General features: G+C 40.0%; 1 protein-coding gene across 1 annotated transcript in view; it reads right to left on the reverse strand.

Moving 5' to 3' along the window:
* CDHR2 (cadherin related family member 2) overlaps positions 1-16,516 on the reverse strand; it is a 35,243-nt gene extending 18,727 nt beyond the window's left edge. The window contains exons 1-12 of the mRNA XM_053462679.1: positions 16,453-16,516; positions 10,212-10,274; positions 9,334-9,405; positions 8,595-8,734; positions 7,681-7,734; positions 7,126-7,215; positions 6,462-6,551; positions 5,519-5,638; positions 3,748-3,891; positions 2,706-2,781; positions 998-1,113; positions 456-686 (exon numbers count right to left, since the gene is read on the reverse strand). Coding sequence (XP_053318654.1) covers positions 456-686; positions 998-1,113; positions 2,706-2,781; positions 3,748-3,891; positions 5,519-5,638; positions 6,462-6,551; positions 7,126-7,215; positions 7,681-7,734; positions 8,595-8,734; positions 9,334-9,405; positions 10,212-10,269 — 1,191 coding nt within the window. The 5' untranslated portion in view covers positions 10,270-10,274; positions 16,453-16,516. The remainder of the gene's footprint in view (positions 1-455; positions 687-997; positions 1,114-2,705; positions 2,782-3,747; positions 3,892-5,518; positions 5,639-6,461; positions 6,552-7,125; positions 7,216-7,680; positions 7,735-8,594; positions 8,735-9,333; positions 9,406-10,211; positions 10,275-16,452) is intronic.
* Positions 16,517-23,126: the final 6,610 nt, after the last annotated feature.

Consider the following 23,126-nt stretch of genomic DNA (forward strand, 5'->3'; position numbering starts at 1 on the left):
GACAACCAAACTGCAGAAAAAAACAAAATTATTCCCATTTTGCACTATGAGAACTTTTATTCCTCTGGATGGATTCCCACCAAAATCATCATAAAGAAGTGGCAGGTTGAGCTCTTCGCTTTATTTATTTATTTATTTTAAATCATCTTTCTGTGCCATTAATGATGTTATGTTTTTTGTCATCAATATGTCATTAATGATGTAATTTGTGATGTCATGTCTTATTTCATTAACAAAAGCACATGGGGAGGGAACTTAAACTTTATCTGCTATTTATCTGGTCTTTTATATTTAAGAACGAAATTACATTTGACATTAACAAAAGGTTTTACCATTATATTTTAAATATAATGACAAGTTGTCTCAAGTATAATGAAAATACATCTTGCTCATGTTTGGTGTTTACCATTTAATCATGGCATAGGGTGGAACTTACTTAAAACATGGTTGCATACCTTGTCAGGATCATTGGCAGCGATGGTCAGATTAGCCACTGGTACACGGACAGCAGAGTGTTCATCTAACATTCCAGTAAAGTGGTCTGAGAGAGCAGAGGTGAAATCACAACTGTCGATCTCACAGTTGTAAAACTGAGGTTTATTATCATTTATATCTATGATGCGTATCGTAACAGTTGTAGTGCTGGTTGCATTTTCATTTTTAATGTTTAGCTCCCTTTCCTGGGCCTGCAGGAGAGAGTTTATTTTTAATTATTAAACTCTCAGTAACACAAGAAAAAGAAACAAAAAAAATGCAAATATGAGTGTGGTACATTTTGTTTTGATGAGAGCATAGGGAGAAGGAGAAAAAATGGGAGGGTGAGATATAGAGCTGGAGAGAGTGTCTAAATGATGGAAAATAATCTTGAAGCTTGATTTACCATATTTAGTTTATCCCAAATGCCTAAAAGACCATACAAATGATACACATATTCATAAATAAATTACAAGAAACAGTGATATATTATTGTATCGCCTCAAAGTATTCAAACACTTACCATCACCTCCAAAACAACCTGTTCATCTTTCTCTACCAAAGCTTCCCGGTCAATTGGTCCTGATACATATATTTCTCCGGTGGTACTTAAGTTAAAAAGGCCAGGTTCTGAAGAATCTGCACAGAAAAAAGAGTTTCACAAAAATCTTGATCTCAGTTCTGCATCTTCAGAACAATTCCATCTACCTCCTCATATCCATTATATATTCTCTCCAGTGTGACACAGTTCATGTAGCTCACATACCTGCCCTCTCCAGTGCCGCCATTTCCTTCTGTACTAGTAATTTGTCATATGCAACACAGCACCATCTGCATTATTGTTACTTTGTAGTGGTTGTTTGGTAACATGAAGATAATAAAAATAACATGAAAATTTTGTCTAGTTTTTAGTATGGATCTAAACTTCATGTCATCAATTTTATCTGCCTAAGCATTCACCTCCCTCGACTACAGAAGTGGCCAGACTACAGTATCGTCAGCAACAAGCAGCAAGAGATCAGCCGTTACTTCTGTTTTTTGCTGTCAGTCAAATGTTGGTACCCGATTGGCCTTTTGTTCCCAGCAGCAACCAAGTACATAGTGATGCAACTAAAGAGGAAAAGGGTGCTGCCATAGGTGAAAACCCTACCAATATCACTGGGTGACCTTGTCCAAGGTTCTGCTTAGAGGTTTTCATTATACCCACATACACAGGGCCGGACTGGCCTACCTGGAAACCGGGAGCAGCACTGGGGCTGCACTGATGGCTGCCTAATGCTATTTATGTGGGCTCCAGTGGCGTAGCAACCACGGTCGTAACTGACCATTGTGGCACCCGCATGATGTGCAAACAACATCCCCTTTTCCGTCTAGAGGGAAGTAGGAATACAGCGGGGTCACGTTGCATAACCTTGCTGCTTCCGGTTTTACCTGGGTGATAAAAGAGATGTTGCTCTCACACTGAGCCACAGAGAAAGCTCCAGGTGAGGTAAATGGGTGCAGGAGGATGCAATAAGTGAATGAATGAGTAATTGAATGGCTACATGAATTAATGTATAGGTGTCTGTTAGCATGGATGTAAATGTGTAAGTGTCTGTGTGAGCATGGAAGTGTTTGGGGGTAAAGATGGCACAGGATGGCTGTTTGGGGGCAGAAATGGTACAGACAGGCTGTATGGAAGCAAACATGGCACAGGCAGGCTGTTTGGGGCAAATGTGGCACAAGCAGGCTGTTTGGGGTAAAAATGGCACAAGTGGTCTGTTTGGGGGCACAGACAAGCTGCTTTGGGCAAAGATACACAAACAAGGGAAAAAGTTGGAACAGACATGCTGTTTGGGGGCACTGACAAGCTGTTTGAGGGCAAAGTTGGCACCGACAAGCTATTTGGGGGGACATAGGGACTCAACTGTTTGGGGACAAAGGTGGCACTGTGGGACATGGGTCTGTTCCCCAGGTACTTATTTGGGCCTTTGGTTTCTGGGATTTTGATAATAATGTAGTATTCTGTTATCATTAAGAAACAATTTAATATAACTTAAAGAAGAATAATTCATAGCTATTTGTGACTCAGATAGGTATGTATAAAGGGTGTGGTGAGTGGGCACAATAGCTTGACCATGTGATAAAATATACGGGGCTCATGTCCAAATAATTACAGGGCTGCTGTTCATTCCTGATCCGGCCCTGCACCTACCTTTCAACCAGTACTGTTCTCATTGCTGCATACTTACGGGTAATAAAAAACAGTATCTCATCATTAATTCCCTTGTCACCATCAACAGCAGAGACTGTCAGGATATGTTTATTCTGAGGAAGGGAACAGCGTTATAGTTAGGTAACAGCTAATACCGATAAAAAGGTTTCTCACATTTTCTCATACCTTCTCTTCAGTCACATAAGTAACTTTACACATTATAGTATTGACTTCCACACATATTGTTGGTGTATAATAATTTGGCAACTTTTAATTCAGGTCATTAACAAACTAACCTCGTATACATCTAGTGGGCTGTGCAATTAAAATCTACATGATCCATTAAAAACTCTGAAATTCTGAATCCTGAGTTTGTTATTCTCAATCTACCATAGGCAGTTTAAAGGGCCAACAGAGCTCTACTGAAACCTCAAATATGGGACCACATAAGCAACAATTTCTAGCTATGTTACCTAGTAGCTAAACTATATTATTGAATAATGCACCCATTTTCCCTCTATCCAGTTTGTATGACTGGAGCTTTTATTATATCCCCTGTGTGATAAAACATCACCCTAGCTTGCCGAAATCAGCTAGTAGGATGCAGATTATTCAAACTTCATACACAGGGCCATATTTAGCAAGGTTAAATGGTAGACAGTCTGGAAGTGCTAAATGGGAAGTAGTTAGCAGGCATAATCCATTTATATACATTACTTCCTATGTAGAACACCATTATATTAACATGACTTCACCAGCATTGCTGTAATAATTAGCTCAGTGTAGCCCTTCTTAGGAGAATGTCACCCAAATATTACACGACTGCCTACAACGGCAGCTTCCAGGTGGAAATTTATTGGAAGAGTATGACACAAAATCTGCTTATCCATAACAGTACATGTAATGATCAGATAAAATGCCTTATTTTACTATGGGACTTCCACTCTAATGTATAATTAACAAAACAATGAAGATTACTTTTATTAAATCCTTATAGGTATCAATATAATTTTTAGAAAATAAACAAATGATGGGATATAATCAAAACGAATACATTTGAAGTGTATTGTGTTACTTACAATTGCTGTATTCTCTAAGATTGATACTGTGTACGGTGCATTAATAAATTGTGGATCCATGTCAGGTAAATCCACAATATCCAGAGATACATATGTTATACTGCTGCGGTAAATAATTTCATCCCTCAGAGGTCCTCCTCTGTCCTGTATTTTAAAAAAATGGAAAAAAAAGTTGTAAAGAATTGTTCCATATGAGCAAATTATTGTCATACTACAACTCAAAAGCTAAGATTAAACAATTCCCTCAAAAAGACTCAATTTAGCCCTTGAATTAGAATTGCTATGTTGTCCCTTAAAAAAAAGGTTTTTTTGGAGGTAAACACCACAAGATTTCCTACATTAAAGAGCAATTCTTATCCTGATATGAAAAATATGTAATTCCCAGAAACAAAACCCTCACCAAACACTGACATAAACCCATCATTCACTGAAACTTGTATATTTCTATAAACAAATATTTTAATTGTCAATATTAAACCAGTACACAGTTAATGTACTTTACTTGTAAAGCAAGAAGCAAACCTGTTGAGGTTATAGAAATAAAATAGTTTATTCATTCATTTAAGAATGTCTATCCTTTCAAATGTAATACTATTTTACTATTTTTGTGTAGTGTTAGGGAACAGAGTCCATTGCTTCTGCATTAAGCATGTACAGCATAAAAAGGTTCCCCAAACATAATATGCTTTTGCATACGTAAAGTCCCCATCAAGGTTTTAATATTGTTTTAATAAAAAGGAAGACAAATTGTAGGGTGCGATGTGATATTTCTGTTGGAGATCATTATATTAGGCCAATACAAGTAGATTGTCACTTCCCTATGTTGCATTTGTTTGAAATTGTCTTAATATCCCCTGGACAATGAAGCCCCGGCAGAACTAGTGGCAATTGGAGGTTTTCTACGCACATCGCGCAGATGTCCACCGGCTGCCCCCACTAGACACCAAGGAATCTGAAGCACAGGGGGACAAGTCTAGGGATGCACTGGTAAGTCGGGGAGGGTAAGAGTGGCATATGGGGGGTATAAGGGCTTTCTGGAGGCAGAGTGGCATTTAGGTGGTTAAAAGGAATATCAGGGAGGCAAATCGGCATTAGGGGGTTAAAAGAATGTCAGGGAGGCAGAGTGGCATATAGGGGGTTAAAAGGAATATCAGGGAGGCAGAGTGGCATATATTGGGTGTGTATAAGGCATATCTGGGGGGCAGAGTGGCAAGCAGGGAGTATAAGGCATATCTGGGGGAAGAGTGACAAATAGGGGGTATAAGGCATATCTGGGGGGCAGGGTGGCAAATAGGGGGTTAAAAGGCAAATCTGGGAGGTAGAGTGGCATATAGGGGGTATAAGGCATATCTGGGGCGGGGTTGCATATCAGGGTGTAAGAGTGGCATATAGGGGGGCAGAGTGGCATATAAGGGGTATAAGGCATTTCTGGGGGGGCAGATGTGCATAACTGGGGGCAGGTTGGTAAATAAAAGGAAATAAAAACAAAAAATGCATTTTTCTCAATCATAGTTTTTATTAAATATGAATAAATAGTTTACTTGTGAATTAATATTTACTAGTAAAACTTTTTTCTCATAGGGTAGTCTTATATTCAGGCTTTTTCTTTTTTTCCGAAACTAATATTCAAATTTTGTGGGGTCGTCTTTTAATCGAGCATTTATAAAAATGGAAAGACCCCACATATTAGAATGGCTAACAAATGACACCAATCATACTGTCGCAATTATGTCATAATTCTGATAATGTATAGGTGCTTCACCAAGCTTACCGTAGCATTGACCAAAAGCCGGTAGAAGGTGCTCCTATTGTTGTAGTTTAAGGAGCCATTGAGTACAATACTTCCATTGGCTAATATATAAAAAAGATGCTGGAAATCATTTGGTATAACCTAGAGGGAAAAGTCAAAGTTAAGTTTATACATACATAAAATCTTAGAAATACTATTAGAATGCTGCATTAACGAGTACAACATTATTGATATTATAAACAACTGATTATAAAAAACAGTATATGGTTTCACCGAATCCACGTTTCAGTATTTGGTATATGTAAATACACAGGGCATTTGTTTAGGTACATCAGTGTATAGTTTGTGTTGACCAGATTAGTTCAAACCCAACCTTCTCACAGTGACAGCCAATGTGGTTGTTAGTAATTTTGCAATTTTTGACTACGGGGTGACAAAACCAAAATGTTTTACCAATAATAAAAGTGGCGATTCAAATACACTTTAAATGTTAGTTTTGCTGGGTGTGTGTGCTCTGTTGGTAGAGGAAGGAAAAGAGTTGGAGGAATTTTATAATGAGGTTATAATACTCTCCCCAATCTTAGCTTTATTGTAGGGATATGTATTTTAAGATTACCAGGAATTATATGATGCATGGGATTGATAACATTTGCAGATGCCATCTCCATCTTTTTTTTAACAAACAATTTGTTATATTAAATAAAGAATATAACACTAAGCTGATGCGTCTTGAGCACTTGTCACCTCAACACTGGCCATTAACAATAATATATCAGTAATATGGCTACCGCTTTTTTTTATAATTAAAATTGGAAATCTTAGCCGTTCCATAAGATTATTATTCATTATTACTATTTTATGATGTTCTTTTTATTCAAAACTCTAATTATTAACATCGCGTAGTCTGGCTGTTTTAGTGCATATAGATTATCATTCATTTGCATTCATTCCATCACACTCTTACCTCATCAATGCTATATGTTGGGGTCACAAGTCTGTCGTTATCATAGTCTTCAGCCACAACAGTATAGACAATGGACCCCACTGTGTTGTTCTGTAGAGCATAAAAATAATTGCTAATAATAAGGGAATTCAATGCTAAGGGAATGCTATCCTGGAAAGTTAAATATAAGTATAAAAGTATATTTGAACAGGCTGGCAAAACCACAGGAAGAGGATCTTCTGTGCAAGGCAAACTGGAGGTCAAAATACAATTGAATACACAAAACTATCACAAAAGCCCAGAGAAACTGCAAGGAGACCCTATAGCAGGCAAAGATGAAACCTACTGGTTTAAATAGCTTTCATACAAATGCCCGACCTCCAGGTGGTTGGGGAGACAGAGCTATTATGTTTAACACTTGAACCACTATGAGCCTTGGGGTTTTTTTTAAAGCCTAACTGTGCTGATGTTGTGTCTTTAAGAGGTACCCAGATATTTTGGGTATGCCAGGATTGTATAGCAGGGTAAGTTAGTGTTGGATCAAGTTGCATTTAAGCCCAACATCTGGGCAGGCCGCAGGTAAGATGGCTCAAACCCCTGCTCCTATTAGGGCTCGTGATGTGCCATCGGTTTGCCCAACTTTACAAATGTGTACCATCTATTTAAACATTAGATGAAAGCTTACCTCTAGGAGTTGAGCAAAATAGGGAGTGTTTAGGAATACCGGGTCATTATCATTGCAATCCTTTACAATTATTGTCATCAGCTGACGAAACTATAGAGAAAAATGCACAGAAACATAAATCTTAGTGGAAAAACATTGTATTTAAAGCAAAATTAGAGAATTACTTATGTGTAAGTGTCATCAATGTACAGCTCTCTGGCTATTGTTAGTTCACAATTATCCGAAGAATTATACATTAAAATCGCCTGTTATCAGGAACAGTGAAGAATTTGGGGATTACCTTTACATCATGTTTGATTGTGGTAATTGAAAGAGGGTGATATCGTGCGATCCTTTTTGAGACTTTTATCACTATTTGACTATGAAAATATGGGAATGAAAGGTTCAAGTTTATGACTGTACCCAATGTAAAAAGGCGCTCAGTAGCTGCTAATGGACACCTTTCTAGTAAACAAGTCCTGAAAGAGTATAAATTGTTTTTGAAGTCATCCTGCTCCCTCTCTATACTATAGAATGAACCAATGTATGGTAGCCAATGACAATGAAGATACTTACTGGTATTTGCTCCTTATCTTGAACAATGATGTCTATCTCAAGACTGGGTTTACTCTGAAACAACAGTGTAATACACATATATTAACTATACATGGCAGAATAACAAGGTGGGAAATATCCTATGTCTGTGCATTATGGCTGTCTACTGTGTTGAGTAAACCATTTAAGTCTTAGTTAAATAAAAAAGAATTTGATCTAGTAAAGAGATACTAGAAGTACATTTGATTTGTGTGAAAAAGCACAGTACAACACTGTTAAGTGGTTATTGTAAGCTCTACATAGTTATACAGAAATAATATATAAAATCAGGATAAACAGGGAAAGAAATGCAGAGGAATGAGTATGTGTGAACTGTAATGAACGTAGAAGTTTATGATAGTAATTTATAGACCAAAAACATATATCCATGGTTCCCACATATTTTCATATTGTGGAACAGTATCATTTATTTGGGGAAAAATGTTGGACTGCTAAAACACCCTTATAATTTTGGGGTGTGGGATTTTCTCATGATATAGCATAGCGTGTTTTATCAGTTGTCCGAGAAAGTTTGGAATACAGGCTCCAATCGAGTTTTCTCAGGAACAAACTATTTACTTCAACCAAAACAAGTCATGCAGAGTTCTTCTCATCCAAGATCACCTTCTGACGTTGGTAAGCTTGTGAGCAGGGCCCTGATGACCTAATATATCCTTTATTTCTTTGTCTGTCAATTCTAGTTTTGTCATTGCTGCATAAACTGTTGTTGCTGTATAAATAAAACTAATAATGGGTGAAATTTATTAAGAGAAAATCTGCATTATGTTAAATGTGGAGTGGTCACTGTGGAAACCAAAAGTATGTTTTTGCTAATAGCTCCACATTTTGACACTTTGCCCCAAACCATTGAGTTTGCCAGGGTGCCTGTTGCCTACCTCATAATCCAAGGAGATTGCAAGATGGACTTCCCCAGTATCTGGATTAACTTTAAAGTAATACGAGTCTCTTCCTCCTATGCCATAAATTAGTTTATCATTGTCAGGGTCTGTTGCAAAAATCCAGAATATTGGTTCTCCTAATGAGGACAAAGAAATTCAATGACCACCAGCAGTTGTTGGCAGACACCTAGTCTAGACTGGACCTTCAAATGAGAATGCACCAACATATACAATTGCAAGAAAAAGTATGTCAACCCTTGGGAATGACCTGGATTTCTACATATATTGGTAATTAAAATTGATTAGTCTTCATCCAAGTGGTAAATACAGTCTGCCTTGACTAAGAACACACAAACAATTATCCTTTTTAGGTCTTTATTTAACATGCATGCAAACGTTCAATCTGGGGTGAAGAGATGGGTCCACAAGGGGATGATAGCAGCTAAGGTGAGTGATGGGCCTCCTGATACCCAATGTTCTAATATTAATGATCTTGCATACAATGTTTAATCAACAATATTAATAGCATACGGGAATGGATATAGAGAACACAAAATAGTACAATATACTGTTATTCAAAGGGTACTTTTTAACCTTTACTCTTCCCATTTGGAAATGTAACTTTTAATTCACTTTGATTAATATTTATGTTCCCTTATCCCAAGTTCTATTGAAATATGGAAACACATGGAAGGGAAAGCATAACTTTTAGAGGACAATAAAATGCCATACTTACCCACAAGTCTGTCTTCGGGTACAGTTGCAACAGTCATGTTTGCAGCAAATTGTGGGCGCATGTTACATGAAACTGAAAAAAGTTATATTTTAAGGCATTATCCACTAAACTACAGACAGAATCAATGGAACACTTGGCTAAATTATCAAATATCATAAATATCTGACACAAAATTCAAGTTTTATCTTTGTTTAAATGAGACACTAGCATAGCCTCAGAGACACCTATCTTTGCATTTGAATGAGATACTAACAGGTAATGGAACAGCTCAATCTTTATGCGTTCAAGGCATGATTTATACTCCAAGAGCATAAATGAATGACCAAAGGAGCCTTGACCTGTTTAACAAAGACAAACTCGCGAAGCTCTTTCTAAAACAGACTAATGCATTGCCTCTCTTTCTCTGTGGATGTCTGCTCCTTTTTCACAAAATTCTATATGAGCAGTCATGGTAACCTAATGGTTCAGGTGTCTTAACACTAACTTTTCACTCTTTTCACTGTTTATTGCAAACTGTGTGGCATAGAGAAACTCCTTAAAGATTAAATATCAGAATAAAGCAACTACCGGACCTACAGCAGGTGTGGGACAATTTGACGTTCAAATCACATGGGTTGCCAGAGGTCACTATAAAATGGTAACATCTGAGTAATGTTGTGGCCACATGGATTAACTATCTCACCCTGACTTAAAAGTTTATTCAGTACCACAATTCACCTCTGTATACACAATGTATAAAGTCAGAAAAGGTACTCAACACATTAAGTGATATGGGCAGCAACATGTGAAATCTAAACGTGTTCTTAAAAAAATAGCCAATGTGGTCATCCTAACAAATATGATAAATAAACCAGCCATATTAATAAATAATATAATACCGGCTCCTATCAGGAAAGAAATGAGCAAGGAATGAATCCAGGACATTTTCCAGGACATGACATCTGTAAAGACAAAGAAACCGCATATTATTATTATTATTATTATCATCATTATCGTTATTATTATTGTTGTTAATTGTAAACTTTAAAATCAATGGTAAGGAAGAAATGGATGGTTTTACTAAAGACAGGAGGCGAATATTATGCATATTCTTTCTTTACTGTTTCCCATAGACGCAAATAATATCATATCCTTTTGTAAACCACATTTTCTGATGTCATCTCCTACTCGATACTAGATGGGTTTGTTGGATCATTGAGTTAGCAGGAATTGGCATCTCTTTATAAATGTCATTCTGTCAACAGTGCTATGGCGTCTAAAGCTTCCCTTTCTGGGTGAAGATTACACGATATCCTTAGGGCAGTCGACCGGTCTTCTGAATCAACATTTAGGAACCAATCCCTCATGTCTCTACTTCTGTGATGTTATATGTATTTTGCATAATATGCAATCTAGTTTGAAGATCTTGCTAACACTGTGACATAGTCAACATTTTATTAAAAGACAGGAGGTGAATATTATTGCCCCTGATAATTATTTTACTAACCCTCCCACATATACCGTATTGGCTCGAATATAGGCGGCACTTTTTTCCCCCACTTTAAGTTTTTAAAGTGGGGGTGCGGCCTATATTCGGGGTCTAGCGCCCGACGCCCGGGACATGCAGTCCCGGGCGCCGGGCAGGCAGCGGGGTTAGGATACAGATCCCCCGCAGCGGTGCAGGGGACCTGCATCCTTCTCCCCGATACGCTCAGACAGCCTCCCCTGCCAGCACTTCCCACGGGGGGGGGTGCCGGCACGGGAGGTTATCTAAGCGTTTTACCTCTGCCCACCCCCGACTTACCGGAGCAGACTCCCGGGTGTCTTGCGGGGCCGGCGGGAGACATTTACGCAATACGCAAATGCAACTTCCGGTAACGGTACCGGAAGTTGCATACGCGTATTGCGTAGATGTCCCTCGCCGGCCCTGAAGACACCCGGGAGTCTGCTCCGGTAAGTCGAGGAGGGGGGGCAGAGGAGGACAGCGGCAGCGTATCGCGGGGAGGGAGGACAGCGGCAGCGTATCGCGGGGAGGGGCGGCAGCGTATCGCGGGGAGGGGCGGCAGCGTATCGCGGGGAGGGAGGGCAGCGGATCTCGGGGAGGGAGGACAGCGGCAGCGTATCGCGGGGAGGGAGGACAGCGGCAGCGGATCTCGGGGAGGGAGGGCAGCGGATCTCGGGGAGGGAGGGCAGCGGATCTCGGGGAGGGAGGGCAGCGGATCTCGGGGAGGGAGGGCAGCGGATCTCGTGGAGGGAGGGCAGCGGATCTCGTGGAGGGAGGGCAGCGGATCTCGGGGAGGGAGCGCAGCGGATCGCGGGGAGGGAGGACAGCGGCAGCGTATCGCGGGGAGGGAGGACAGCGGCAGCGTATCGCGGGGAGGGAGGACAGTGGCAGCGTATCTCGGGGAGGGAGGACAGTGGCAGCGTATCTCGGGGGGGAGGACAGTGGTAGCATGTTTTTTTTGGTGCTTTTTTAAAGAAAAAAAACTTTTTCTTTAAAAAAGCACCAAACTTTTAGGGTGCGGCCTATATACGGGGGCGGCCTATATCCGAGCCAATACGGTATTTCTTCTTTTGTTTCCTTTTAGGATTTATCTAACAGCCCCTTGCTGGCTGCATAGTTAAGAGTTATACTTCTTAAACAGTTATCAATATAATGAAATGTTCTCATAACAAAAGGAATATTTAAATGTCATTGCTGCTCTTTTCCATGAAAAGGTCATCATACTAAGCGCAGTAAAGAACAAAATATTCAAAGCCGTAGGTTTTTCACAAATGTGCTGTTCCTGATGTGTTCTACTAGTGGATTTTAAACAACATTATAAAGAAACTAACAACGTCTCTATGATGTGGCAGAATTTTAACAATTTTAAAAAAGTTTAAAAACATGCTCACTGCTAAAAAGTTATTTAGTATAAAAATAAATTCTCTACTTAAAGACTTATATGTAAGTTACATACACAGTACATATCATATATAAGCTACATACACATTACATATCAAAGTCACCTCAATCAGAGTTACATTTTTTAAGCATGGGTAAAAAAAAATCCTGTGAGGTAAGAACTCTCAAAATTAGTCTATACATCGCTAAAAGTGGAATTGCATAAATCGTAAAAAAAGAAAGAATATTAAACGTCTCTTGTGACTTTCCACAAATCGTATAAGAAGGGTGAAAAATTATACAGTAACACTGAAAGTCTAACTAGACAATACAGACGACCATTTATATGTAAACAGTTCAAATGGTATGTTAGCGAGTACATTTATAAGTCAGAAAAGAGGAATGGAGAAGACGAGAGGAGAAAAGAAAGAGAAAACAAAGGATACGATTACCGCCTTCAGGTGGGGGTTATAAACTCATTTAAATGTCATAGGTTACAGCTCAGGTGTCCAATTGTGTATTGCATAGCCATGGGCTCCAAATCTTATAAAAAGAGTTTTGTGAGTGATGTGACAGAGCAGTTAGTCAGTCCATCTGTCCGGTTTGGGATATGTATGTGAGAGCCGTCTAAATGTGTTGAAACAGGGCCAGCCCTAAATTGGGTGGCTGAACATAGTTCTGGTAGGGCACTAGATACTTTAGTTCAAAGCTTGGCTTTTACAATTTTGAAATAAAATCCGTTTGGTTGTTTTTAATTACATTCAAACTTCGGTTGAACAATGGCCTGTGCAGGTGTTCCTCAGTAGTGCGTAAACACTGAGCAGGCTGTACAGTTGATACATTTTTTGTTTTGGCGATATAGTTATAATCATATATATATTGATGTTTTTTAACCACTTTTTTTGTTAGTGCAACTAAATAAAAGGCCACATGCGTATTAAATAACAAATTGCAAGTAATGACAGTGAAAGCAATGTGATATCTGCATATTATTAAACTATCAACAGCTTGGAAGCATCCACGTATTCCCTCGCTGTTACAGATTAACAAAATTATATTGCTTTAAGAATTGAGAATTACATTCATTAGAATCTTTTAGAAAGTCAAAGTCCATTAAATTGACTAAGGCCATAAAATAGGTTCTGCTTTGTTTGCTGTAACAGCATACCTGCCATTAAACTGTTCTAATTCCTTTTTATATCAACGATTTGTATGCTGTAGAAGTAAAGAAAGAAATAAAGAAAAAAAAAATTGGGGTTAGTAAATATACCCCTATTCATCTAAACTTTCTGTTTTTGACTTGTCTGAACAATTAAATCAATCAATAATAATAGAATAACAAAAAAATATTTAAAAACCTCTGGCAATCCAGCTGCCCTGGAATTATAGCTGCTACTTTACAGGTCTCTGGTTAGACTAAAATATTACACAATTCTGGACACGTTCATCTCTAGAAAGAGTTTAGAGAAAGGCTACTAAAGTGGTAAACAATTTGCAGGATAAAACTACCAGCATCTCAATATGTGTAGCTAGGAGTTAATAGGCAAAAGAAGAGATATGATAGAAACATTTGAATACTTAAAGGCAGGGCCGGCCCTATAATGGGGCAGACTGGGGCAATTGCCCCAGGCGGCACTTTAGAAGGGGCGGCACTTTGCCGCCCCAAGCGCTTTTTTTGGGGGGGTTTTTTGAAGCGGAGGAGAGAGAGAGGGGCACCGAGTGGTTTTCGCTTACCCGCTCGGCGCCCCTCTCTCAGTCTCCTCTGCGGTGAGTCTCCCTGTTCGGTCTCGGTGCCGGCTTGTAATGCAGAGCGCCGGAAGTGACGTCAATTTCCGGCGCTCAGCATTACAAGCCGGCACCGTGGCAGAGCAGGGAGACTCGCCGCAGGACTGTTTAAAGGTAAGTACCGGGGGGGGGTAGATTATGGCGTCGGCGAAGTTTAAAATGCCGCCGAGCCAAACCCCCCCCCCTAGCGTCGGCGGGGGGGGGGTCAGCATTTTAAACTTCGACCCAGGCGGCGTTAAGTCTTCGGCCGGCCCTGCTTAAAGGGATTTAACAAAGTACAGGAGGGATGTTTATTTCAAACATTGCAACAAGAAGTTGCAAACTAGAGGGTCAGAGGTTTAGATATAATGTAAGAAACTCTTAATTTACTGAGAGGGCAGTAGACTTGATGGGCCAAATGGTTCTTCTATGTTGTTAAAAATTTCAGTTAAGAGTATCTGGATTGACTGTAGTTGCCTATCTTTGTCTACAATGCCAATCCTCGCCAATTCTGATAGTGGAATGCAATTAAACTTGAGGTTAGGGATTGTTTGCAACTTCGGTTGAATCTCATTTAAATGGTACTTGGTGGACAACACTTCCAGTTTATACATTCCAGACTTATCCAATATGCATTCACTGCATAGAAATACAATGAACAAAGTGCATGAAGCTTCCAGTCAGACTCAAGGTCAAGATTTTTGGGTATACTAGCATGAGCAGAAGCATGTGCAGCTAAATTATTCATGTTAAGCCTGTCCAGTTTGTTTAAGCAGGACTGGCCCAATGCGACATTTATCAATAGGCTGACCAGCTAAAAAGATAAGCTAGTAGCTCATACTGTACTCAAATAGGACAGTTTGTTTCTAGCATTTTCACTTTTTCTCATTTACATATCAGGATTTTACCTGTGTTGAATATATTATCTGATCGCTAAAAATCCACCTATTCAGAAATGCATACAACCTACTTTCCTGATACCTTCATCCTGCATCCTAAATAAACCATTCATCCTCCCCACCTTCTATTCCCTCACACCACGCCTGCTACAATAAAATCATACCCATCCAAGCAGTCCCCCTCCTCCCATCTCAGCCTCCTAAAATATTGTAAGTGTGCATGGGCAGGGACCCCTCCTCCTTCACTACTAGTATAAATTAAGGTGATAATATTGGGGTTTATTCCATATATTGTCAATTTTAACATCATTGTTAAATATTTTCTCTGCCTCTAATGTCACTTCTGTATCTACTGGCACTTTATAAGTCAATGCAATGTAATTTTTGTTTGTGTGTAAAGAACCAGTTTGATGGAGGACACTTGGCTGTAAATGTCTCCGACGCTAAAAATGTCTTCCCTGCAGACATTTCATTAAAAATTATTCACTTGAAAATGCTATCCTTGTTACTCTTTGAATCTGGTAGCTAGATTGCAAATAAAAATCTGCTTTTGGTGAGGTTGACACTCCTCAAATCAGAGCAGAACTAGGAGATGAACAGCTCTGCTTTATTTATGAACCCTCCTCAGCAAGATGGACATCTGCCTAGCTCTGCTCTATTATATGTGTCTTCATTAGATTAGGGCCTGGTAGGCTTCAGTATTGAGCTGGTTACAATACTGACAGTGTTCTGTAATTATACACACTTAACACTTTGCAACTGGCTTCTGGCAACTGTATTTTGGGCATAATGTCTGCATTATTGTACTCACAATTGTCAACTATTAGCTAGTTGATACATTAAATGTATATAATTATTTTATGCAGTTTCATGTGATGGTAGCTCCCTCCTTCCTGAATGTTTTATGATGTAGCTTATGGCACTAAGGATATTATTGGTTTGGTTAATATATTATTTTAAGTATTTCTCCGTAGAAAGGTATTTTGAAGAACCCTCCTACACATGACGCATCATATCATAAGTCATGTCTGATTCACATCATCAAGCAATGTATGTTTTCTGTATTTTATTGTATACAGATAGGGATACATTTTAAACCTAGAAAATGCAACATATTATGTCTCAGCTTAATCCAGCAGCATAAAACCTTTCAAAACCAGTATCTCCAGTTGCTAATGGTCAACAAGTTAACTATCCTGGATGATTAGAAATTCTCCTGAAGACAAAAAAATATAGCACATTACATACAAAGGAAAAATCCCCATTGGTATATTAGTCAGATCTCAGTCATGAGAGAACCAACAACCTCAGACGTACATTTTTTCTTTTATGGGCATCAGTTGGGTGCAGTTGGCACAAGACATCCCAGAAGGGAGAAACTGCATACAAATAAGTATGCTTCCTATCTGAGGAAAGACAGCAACTTAATAGAGATGAATAGCATATTAAGTTTGCTGATCTATCTCCAAAAGTCTCTCTCTCTCTCTCTCTCTCTATATATATATATATATATACTGTCAAATATAAGAGAAAATGATCTTTACTAAAGACACATAATACAGAAGTTTCCTAAAAACATGTAATTTGTCCTACCTGGGGATATGGAAAAGCAGTGCCTTCTCTTGTCGCAAACTGTCTAATGTTAATAAGTCTCATCGTAGACCTTTGTATCCTACTCACCTCTTCATCTCGTCATATATACTTTAATCATTAACTGGAGATAATTAGTAGTCATAATTACCTGGCCCTCCTTACTCAGGAAGCTGATACTTCAGATCCAAAGAAAGCAGACAGTTCTCATGGAATACCAGCTCTTCCATTGGGCATGGGCAAGGAAATGAGAGCTGTACTGTATTTGTGATGTGTTTAACAAATTGTGATAATAAAACCAAACCATTAAACTGATATTATCTCTGCTTACCATTAACATGTCTTAGACAGGGTACTGTACAGCAAACAAAGTAAAATACATTATGTGAATATGGACATACTGTACCCATGATTGGATGGTTTCTGACAAACTGCAAAGCACACTTAACACAACACATAAAATGCCAAGCCTCTTCTACGCCACCCTTTGTATGAGTTCCTGGTGAAAAGTCCATAGTGCTTCCTCTTCACAGAGTCTTTGAGTTTATTTTCAAGGATTTCAGCAAGGTCTGTGCACGAGGACACTTTCAGAACAGATGTTGTAAAGTCTCATCCACTACGATACACTGTAGACAATGTCTTAAGCTGCACAGGCCTCTAGCATGTCCTTAGGGAAGGCTTGTTTAGTAGCCATCCATTCCATGTCTTTGTCTGCATATTGCATGCCCCCAACTGTCCCGATTTAGGCGGGACAGTTCCGATTCCTCTGTCCCGCTTTGCAGAAAAAGGGTGAGGCCAGGGCCGGACTGGCCCACCGGGATACCAGGAAATTTCCCGGTGGGCCGGCAGGTCCATGGCCGGCATACCAACATTCAAAACAGCCACTGAGCAGCTGCAAGCGGGATGGAAAGCCTCTTCTGGCAGCTGGCCCCTAATGAAATTAAAGGGGCTGGCGTGCACGCACCGCGCCGCCCAATGGCCGTGCCTCAGCTCTTTGTCCCACCTCTTTTAAGACATGGGACTTGTAAGATGCCTCCACCCGCTGCCCCCACCAGACACCAGGGAGTCAGAAGCAGTGTTAAGTCGGGGGGGGGTTATATGGGGGGCATAAGGCTTTTCCGGAGGCAGAGTGCCCCATGATATGCCTTTCAACCCCCTTTATGCCACTCTGTCGCATGATAAGCCTTTTAACCCCCTATATGCCAGAGTGGCATATAGGGGTATAAGGCATTTCTAGAGGCAGAGTGGCATATGGGGGTAAAAGGCATTTCTGGAGGCAGAGTGGCATATAGGGGGTTAAAAGGCATATCATGGGGCAAAGTTGCATATAGGAGGGTATAAGGCATATCAGGGAGGCAGAGTGTCATATAGGGGATATAAGGCATTTCTGGGGGCAGAGTGGCAAGCCTGGGGGCAGATGTGCATAACTAGGGGGGGCAGGTTGGCAAATAAAAGGAAATAAAAACAAAAATGTCTCAATCATAGCTTTTATTAAATGGGAAAAAAATTGTTTACATGAATTAATAAAGAAATAAAAGTTTCTTACAAGAATATTGTGAAGAATAATGTGATCAGTGTTTTGTTCCACTGAATAAAATGGAACTTTTTCATCAAAAAGTTTTTGCAGTAGTAAATGTTTTGATTCCAAAATCAAAGGGCAGTGTACATGTATATATGTGTGTAAGGGCAGTGTACATATGTGTGTGTGTGTGTGTGCGCAAGGGCAGTGTACAAGTATGTGTGTGTGTATAAGGGCAGTGTGCATGTATGTGCATGTGTAAGGGCAGTGTCCGTGTATATGTGTGTGTAAGGGAAGTGTACGTGTCTACATTTTTCTTTAAGGGCAGTGTACGTGCACATGTGTGTGTCAGTGCAGTGTACGTGTATATGTGTGCATGTAAGGACAGTGTATGTGTATATGTGTGTGTAAAGGGCAGTGTATGTGTATATGTGTGTTTATGGGCAGGTGTGTGTAAGGGCAGTGTACGTGTATATGTGTGTGTAAAGGCAGTGTATGTGTATATGTGTGTTTATGGGCAGGTGTGTGCAAAGGCAGTCTGCTGCTGTGGACTACTTTTCTAATGATGCTCAGCCAGCATTATGGTGGACACCTGGCTGGCTTAGAATCATATGAATTTTAGTTCACAGCTAGCATCTGCAGCTTTACTGTTGCTGCACTTCCCATGACGCTCAGCCAACATCATGGAAGTAGTATGTCTGGCTGAGCCTTATGGGAACTCAATTCAATGTGTTGGTTATTTTTAATATGCATGACTGTGCTGACAAAAATGAAGCGTATTTTAAGTGGCGATGCAAGCGTGACATTGTAAAGTGGAATTGCTTGTATCAGTGAGTTCTGCGATATTTTTTTTAAAAAAGTGTCCTTCTTTCACATTTTGAAATGTTGGGAGGTGTGATATTGGTCAGTCTGCTCAATTCTTCATTAGTCCAAACTGTCCCTGCTGTGGCATCGGTGTGTGGGGGGTATTGAAATATGTTCCCTGGTGTCACTGGCTCTGATGAGTTTATAGGTCACCCCAGGGTACCACAAGTCCAGTTTAACTCCATCCAGATGGCATTACCTCACAATCTTGGTAACATCCATGCAGAGGCCCACTGAGGCACCCAGGAGGCACACTGTTTGTTTTGTTTATAGTAATCATAATAATTAGGGGTAGTACTGGTTGTAATAGAATTGAGCATACATAACATTTAGGTTTTGATCAGGTTAAAGATCGAGACGCATGTTAAGCTGCCTTTAATGTCTACAGCAGTGTATGTATCAGTGTAGGTATATATGTTCCTGGGGCTTCTGCAGCACCTACAAGGTGATGTAATTCATGTTTTGCACACGGACGTCTGCAATATTAATGCCAAATTACAGGGAGTCAGGCTTACCAGCAGATGGCAGCATATAATTTTTTTCTCTTCACATACACCTCATATAAGGCCTCCAGGTTTTATTATTATATTAAGTAAATAAAAGTGATTATATATATATATATATATATATAATCAAGTTAATTATACTATGACAAAGGTAACCTATGTAAACACTAGCAGTTTTTAATGATAGCACAACATTCCACAATAGAACATCATACCAATAGTAAAACACGATGGTGGTAGTGTGATGGTCTGGGGCAGCATTGTTGCATTAGGACTTAGACAACTTGCCATAATTTGATCACATGGGTTTCAAGATCAAAAACAACATGGGTTTACCTCAGGAAGATCTTGCCAAACTAATCTTATTGCTTTTTTTGATTGGGTGACTAAATTAATTGATCAAGGTGGTGCAGTAGACTTTGTATATCTAGATTTCAGTAAGTGGGGTACCTCAGGGATCTGTACTTGGACCCATTCTCTTTAATATTTGGCACCCTGGGCGGATCCTATATTTAACCTCACCTATCAACCCTTTGCCCACCCCAGGTAACACATTTTACACATGCTCTTACATTTGCACAGACACCCTAACGTCAACACACATGCACACATACATACTCACTAACACACACATACACATCATGCTCTCACGCACATCCATGCTCTCACACAAACATTTACACATACATGCTCACATACACCTACATATACACATCCATGCTCACACATACGCATTCATGTCCACACAAACATACCTGATCACACACAGTGGTGTATTTAGATTTTGTGCTGCCCTAGGTATGACTAAATTTACATGCCTCGTGATCTTTATTTGCCTCACCCCTTCCTGCCTAGACTGCACATTTTCCTGATTATGATCCACCCCTTCATCTGTAAACTCTGCCCATTCCTCTTTGGGTACCACCCCCTTTATAATATACCAGCCATAGTCACGGGTCATGATCAGTCCAAAAGGGGCCAAGTCACTCGACATTAAGTTCCCCCTCAAAATTGAGCTGCAGCCTCCTCAATACAGGTAACAGGTGTCTGGATCTTATTTCTTGCCCATTTAGACATGTAGACATAGATACACCGTATTTGCTCGATTATAAGACGAACCCCCAAAATCTGAATATTAAATTAGGAAAAAAGAAAAAGCCTGAATATAAGACGACCCTATAGGAAAAAAGTTTTACTAGTAAATGTTAATTCATGTAAACTATTTATTTTTAATTAAAGATACGATTGAGAAAAATATTTTTTTTGTTTTTACTTCCTTTTATTTTCCAAACTGCCCCCCAGTTATGCACATCTGCCCCCAGGCTTGCCACTCTGCCCCAGAAATGCCTTACACCCCCTACATGCCACTGTGCCCCATGATATGCCTTTTAACCCTCTATATGCCACTGTGCCCCATGATATGCCTTTTTAACTCTCTATATGCCACTGTGCCCCATGATATGCCTTTTGACCCCCTATGTGCCACTCTGCCTCCCGAAATGCCTTATACCTCCCTATATGCCACTCTGCCCCATAATATGCCTTTTTACCCCCTAAATGCCAGAGTGGCATATCATAGAGCACTCTGCCTACAGAAATGCCTTATGCCCCCCATTTAACACTCCCCCCCCAAACTTACCGGTGCTTCTGACTCCTTGGTGTGTAGTTGGGGCAGCTGGAAGGAGCTGCCGTTAGTAGCGGGGGATGTCTGTGTCCATCGCGCATACACCCTCCGGCTGTCACACACACAAAAATTCATCTGAGGATGCTCATGGTGTAAATAAGAAAACGAATAAAATGATAATGAGAAAGGAGAACAGAAATAACAAAATGCCTGGCACACCTTTCGCCAGCACAGAAATTAGCTTTGTCTGGGGTCAGAACTAATGTGCCAAATTTAATAAAATTCTAATTCTATTCATTTAAATGAGAATCTGATATAACATTTGTATCTCACACCTATATATATATATATATATATATATATATATATATATATATATATATATATATATATATATATATATATATATACACACACACACACACACACCGTATTGGCCAGATTATAGGCCGCACCCTTAAAGTTTGGTGCTATTTTAGAGAATTTTTTTTTTTTTAAATACACATTGATGGAATAGTAAAACAGTATTTTATTTAATGAACAGGAACATATGTAGTTAAACATTTTTGGTATCTATTATGCAGTTGTCAGCATATATTATATACAAATAGAAATATGGAAAACCAAGAGCTATTTTAAGCCCCCCCCCTTAATTCACAATGCACCTTACTTATAGATATGCCACTCTGCCACCCAGATACGCCACTCTGATACCCAGATATGTCACTCTGCCCCTTAGATATGCCACTCTGCCCCCCATATATGCCACCCTGCCCCCTAGATATGCCACTTTGCCCCCCAGATAGTCCACTCTGCCCCCCCCCTGTTATGCCATCCTGGTGTCTAGTGGAGGCAGCCAGTGGACGTCTGCGCGATGCACGTAGACAACCTCTGCTCCTGCCCGGAAGCTCCACTGGGGTTTCCATAATGGAGCGCCGAAAGTTCATGTAACGCCGGTGCTCCATCATAGAAGTCCTGGCGGAAGTTGTCTGAGTGCATCGCGCAGACGTCCACCGGCTGCCAGAGAGGAGGATCCGCAGCGCTGCGGGGGATTCTCCTTTCTGGCAGCCGGAGAACATCTGCACAATGTGTGCAGACAACCTCCACTACTGCTGGCCGGCACTTCCGCCAGGGCTTCTATGGTGGAGCACCGGAAGGTCATGTCACACCGGCGCTCTGTTATAGAAGCTTCGGCGGAAGTGTCGGCAGCAGCGGGGGTTGTCTGCATCGCGCAGACGTCCACCGGCTGTCAAAGAGGAGGATTCAGTTCCTTTGCAGTGCTAAATAAAAAAGAAAAAAAACACATGCCCGGCACCCTGAACTGCAAATCCCTGCTCAAACCTGATTATAGGAACAATGTGCAGCCTATAATCGGGCAAATACGGTATATTAAATAGTGATTTAACTAAAAAATAAAAAAAAGTTGTGTGCCATAAATATCCGGTCTTCAGATGACTCTCAGTGGGGTCCTAAACGGTACGATTACAGAACATCAAAGTCTTGTTATGTTAGAATTTAACCTCCTATTATGCACATTTAAAAAAAAATAACAAGCTAAAGTGCAGCCAGGGCAAAACCCACCAGGGTTTTATGGACCCACATAAATTTCCACTACACCCATAATGAAAAAAAACGCTGCTAACCGCTCCTCCTTCCAGCTGCAGCGGAAGTTGCCTACGCGAATCGCGTAGACGTCTATGTGTTAAAAGGCATATCATGGGGCACAGTGGCATTTAGAGGGTTAAAAGGCATATCATGGGGCACAGTCGCATATTGGGGGTTTAAGGCCTTTATGGGGCAGAGTGGGGGCCTGGGGGCAGATGTGCATTTCTGGGGGGCAGGTTGGAAAATAAAAGGAATTAAAAACAAAATATTTTTCTCAATCATAGCTTTTATTAAAAAAAATAGTTTACATAGTTTACATGAATTAACATTTACTGGTAAAACTTTTTTCCTATAGGGTCATCTTATATTCAGGCTTTTTCTTTTTTTCCTAAATTAATATTCAGATTTTGGGGGGTCACCTTATAATCGAACAAATACGGTATATTTCCCGGCTGCTGCTTTATGGTGATGTGTTCAGTTACTTTGTTACATGTGAATAGCTGAGCGGATGAGTTTTATAGAAGCTCTGATGTTATTAGAGTTATAAGAAACATGTATT

Source organism: Spea bombifrons, chromosome 4 (assembly GCF_027358695.1).
Source record: "Spea bombifrons isolate aSpeBom1 chromosome 4, aSpeBom1.2.pri, whole genome shotgun sequence".
NCBI lineage: Eukaryota > Metazoa > Chordata > Amphibia > Anura > Pelobatidae > Spea > Spea bombifrons.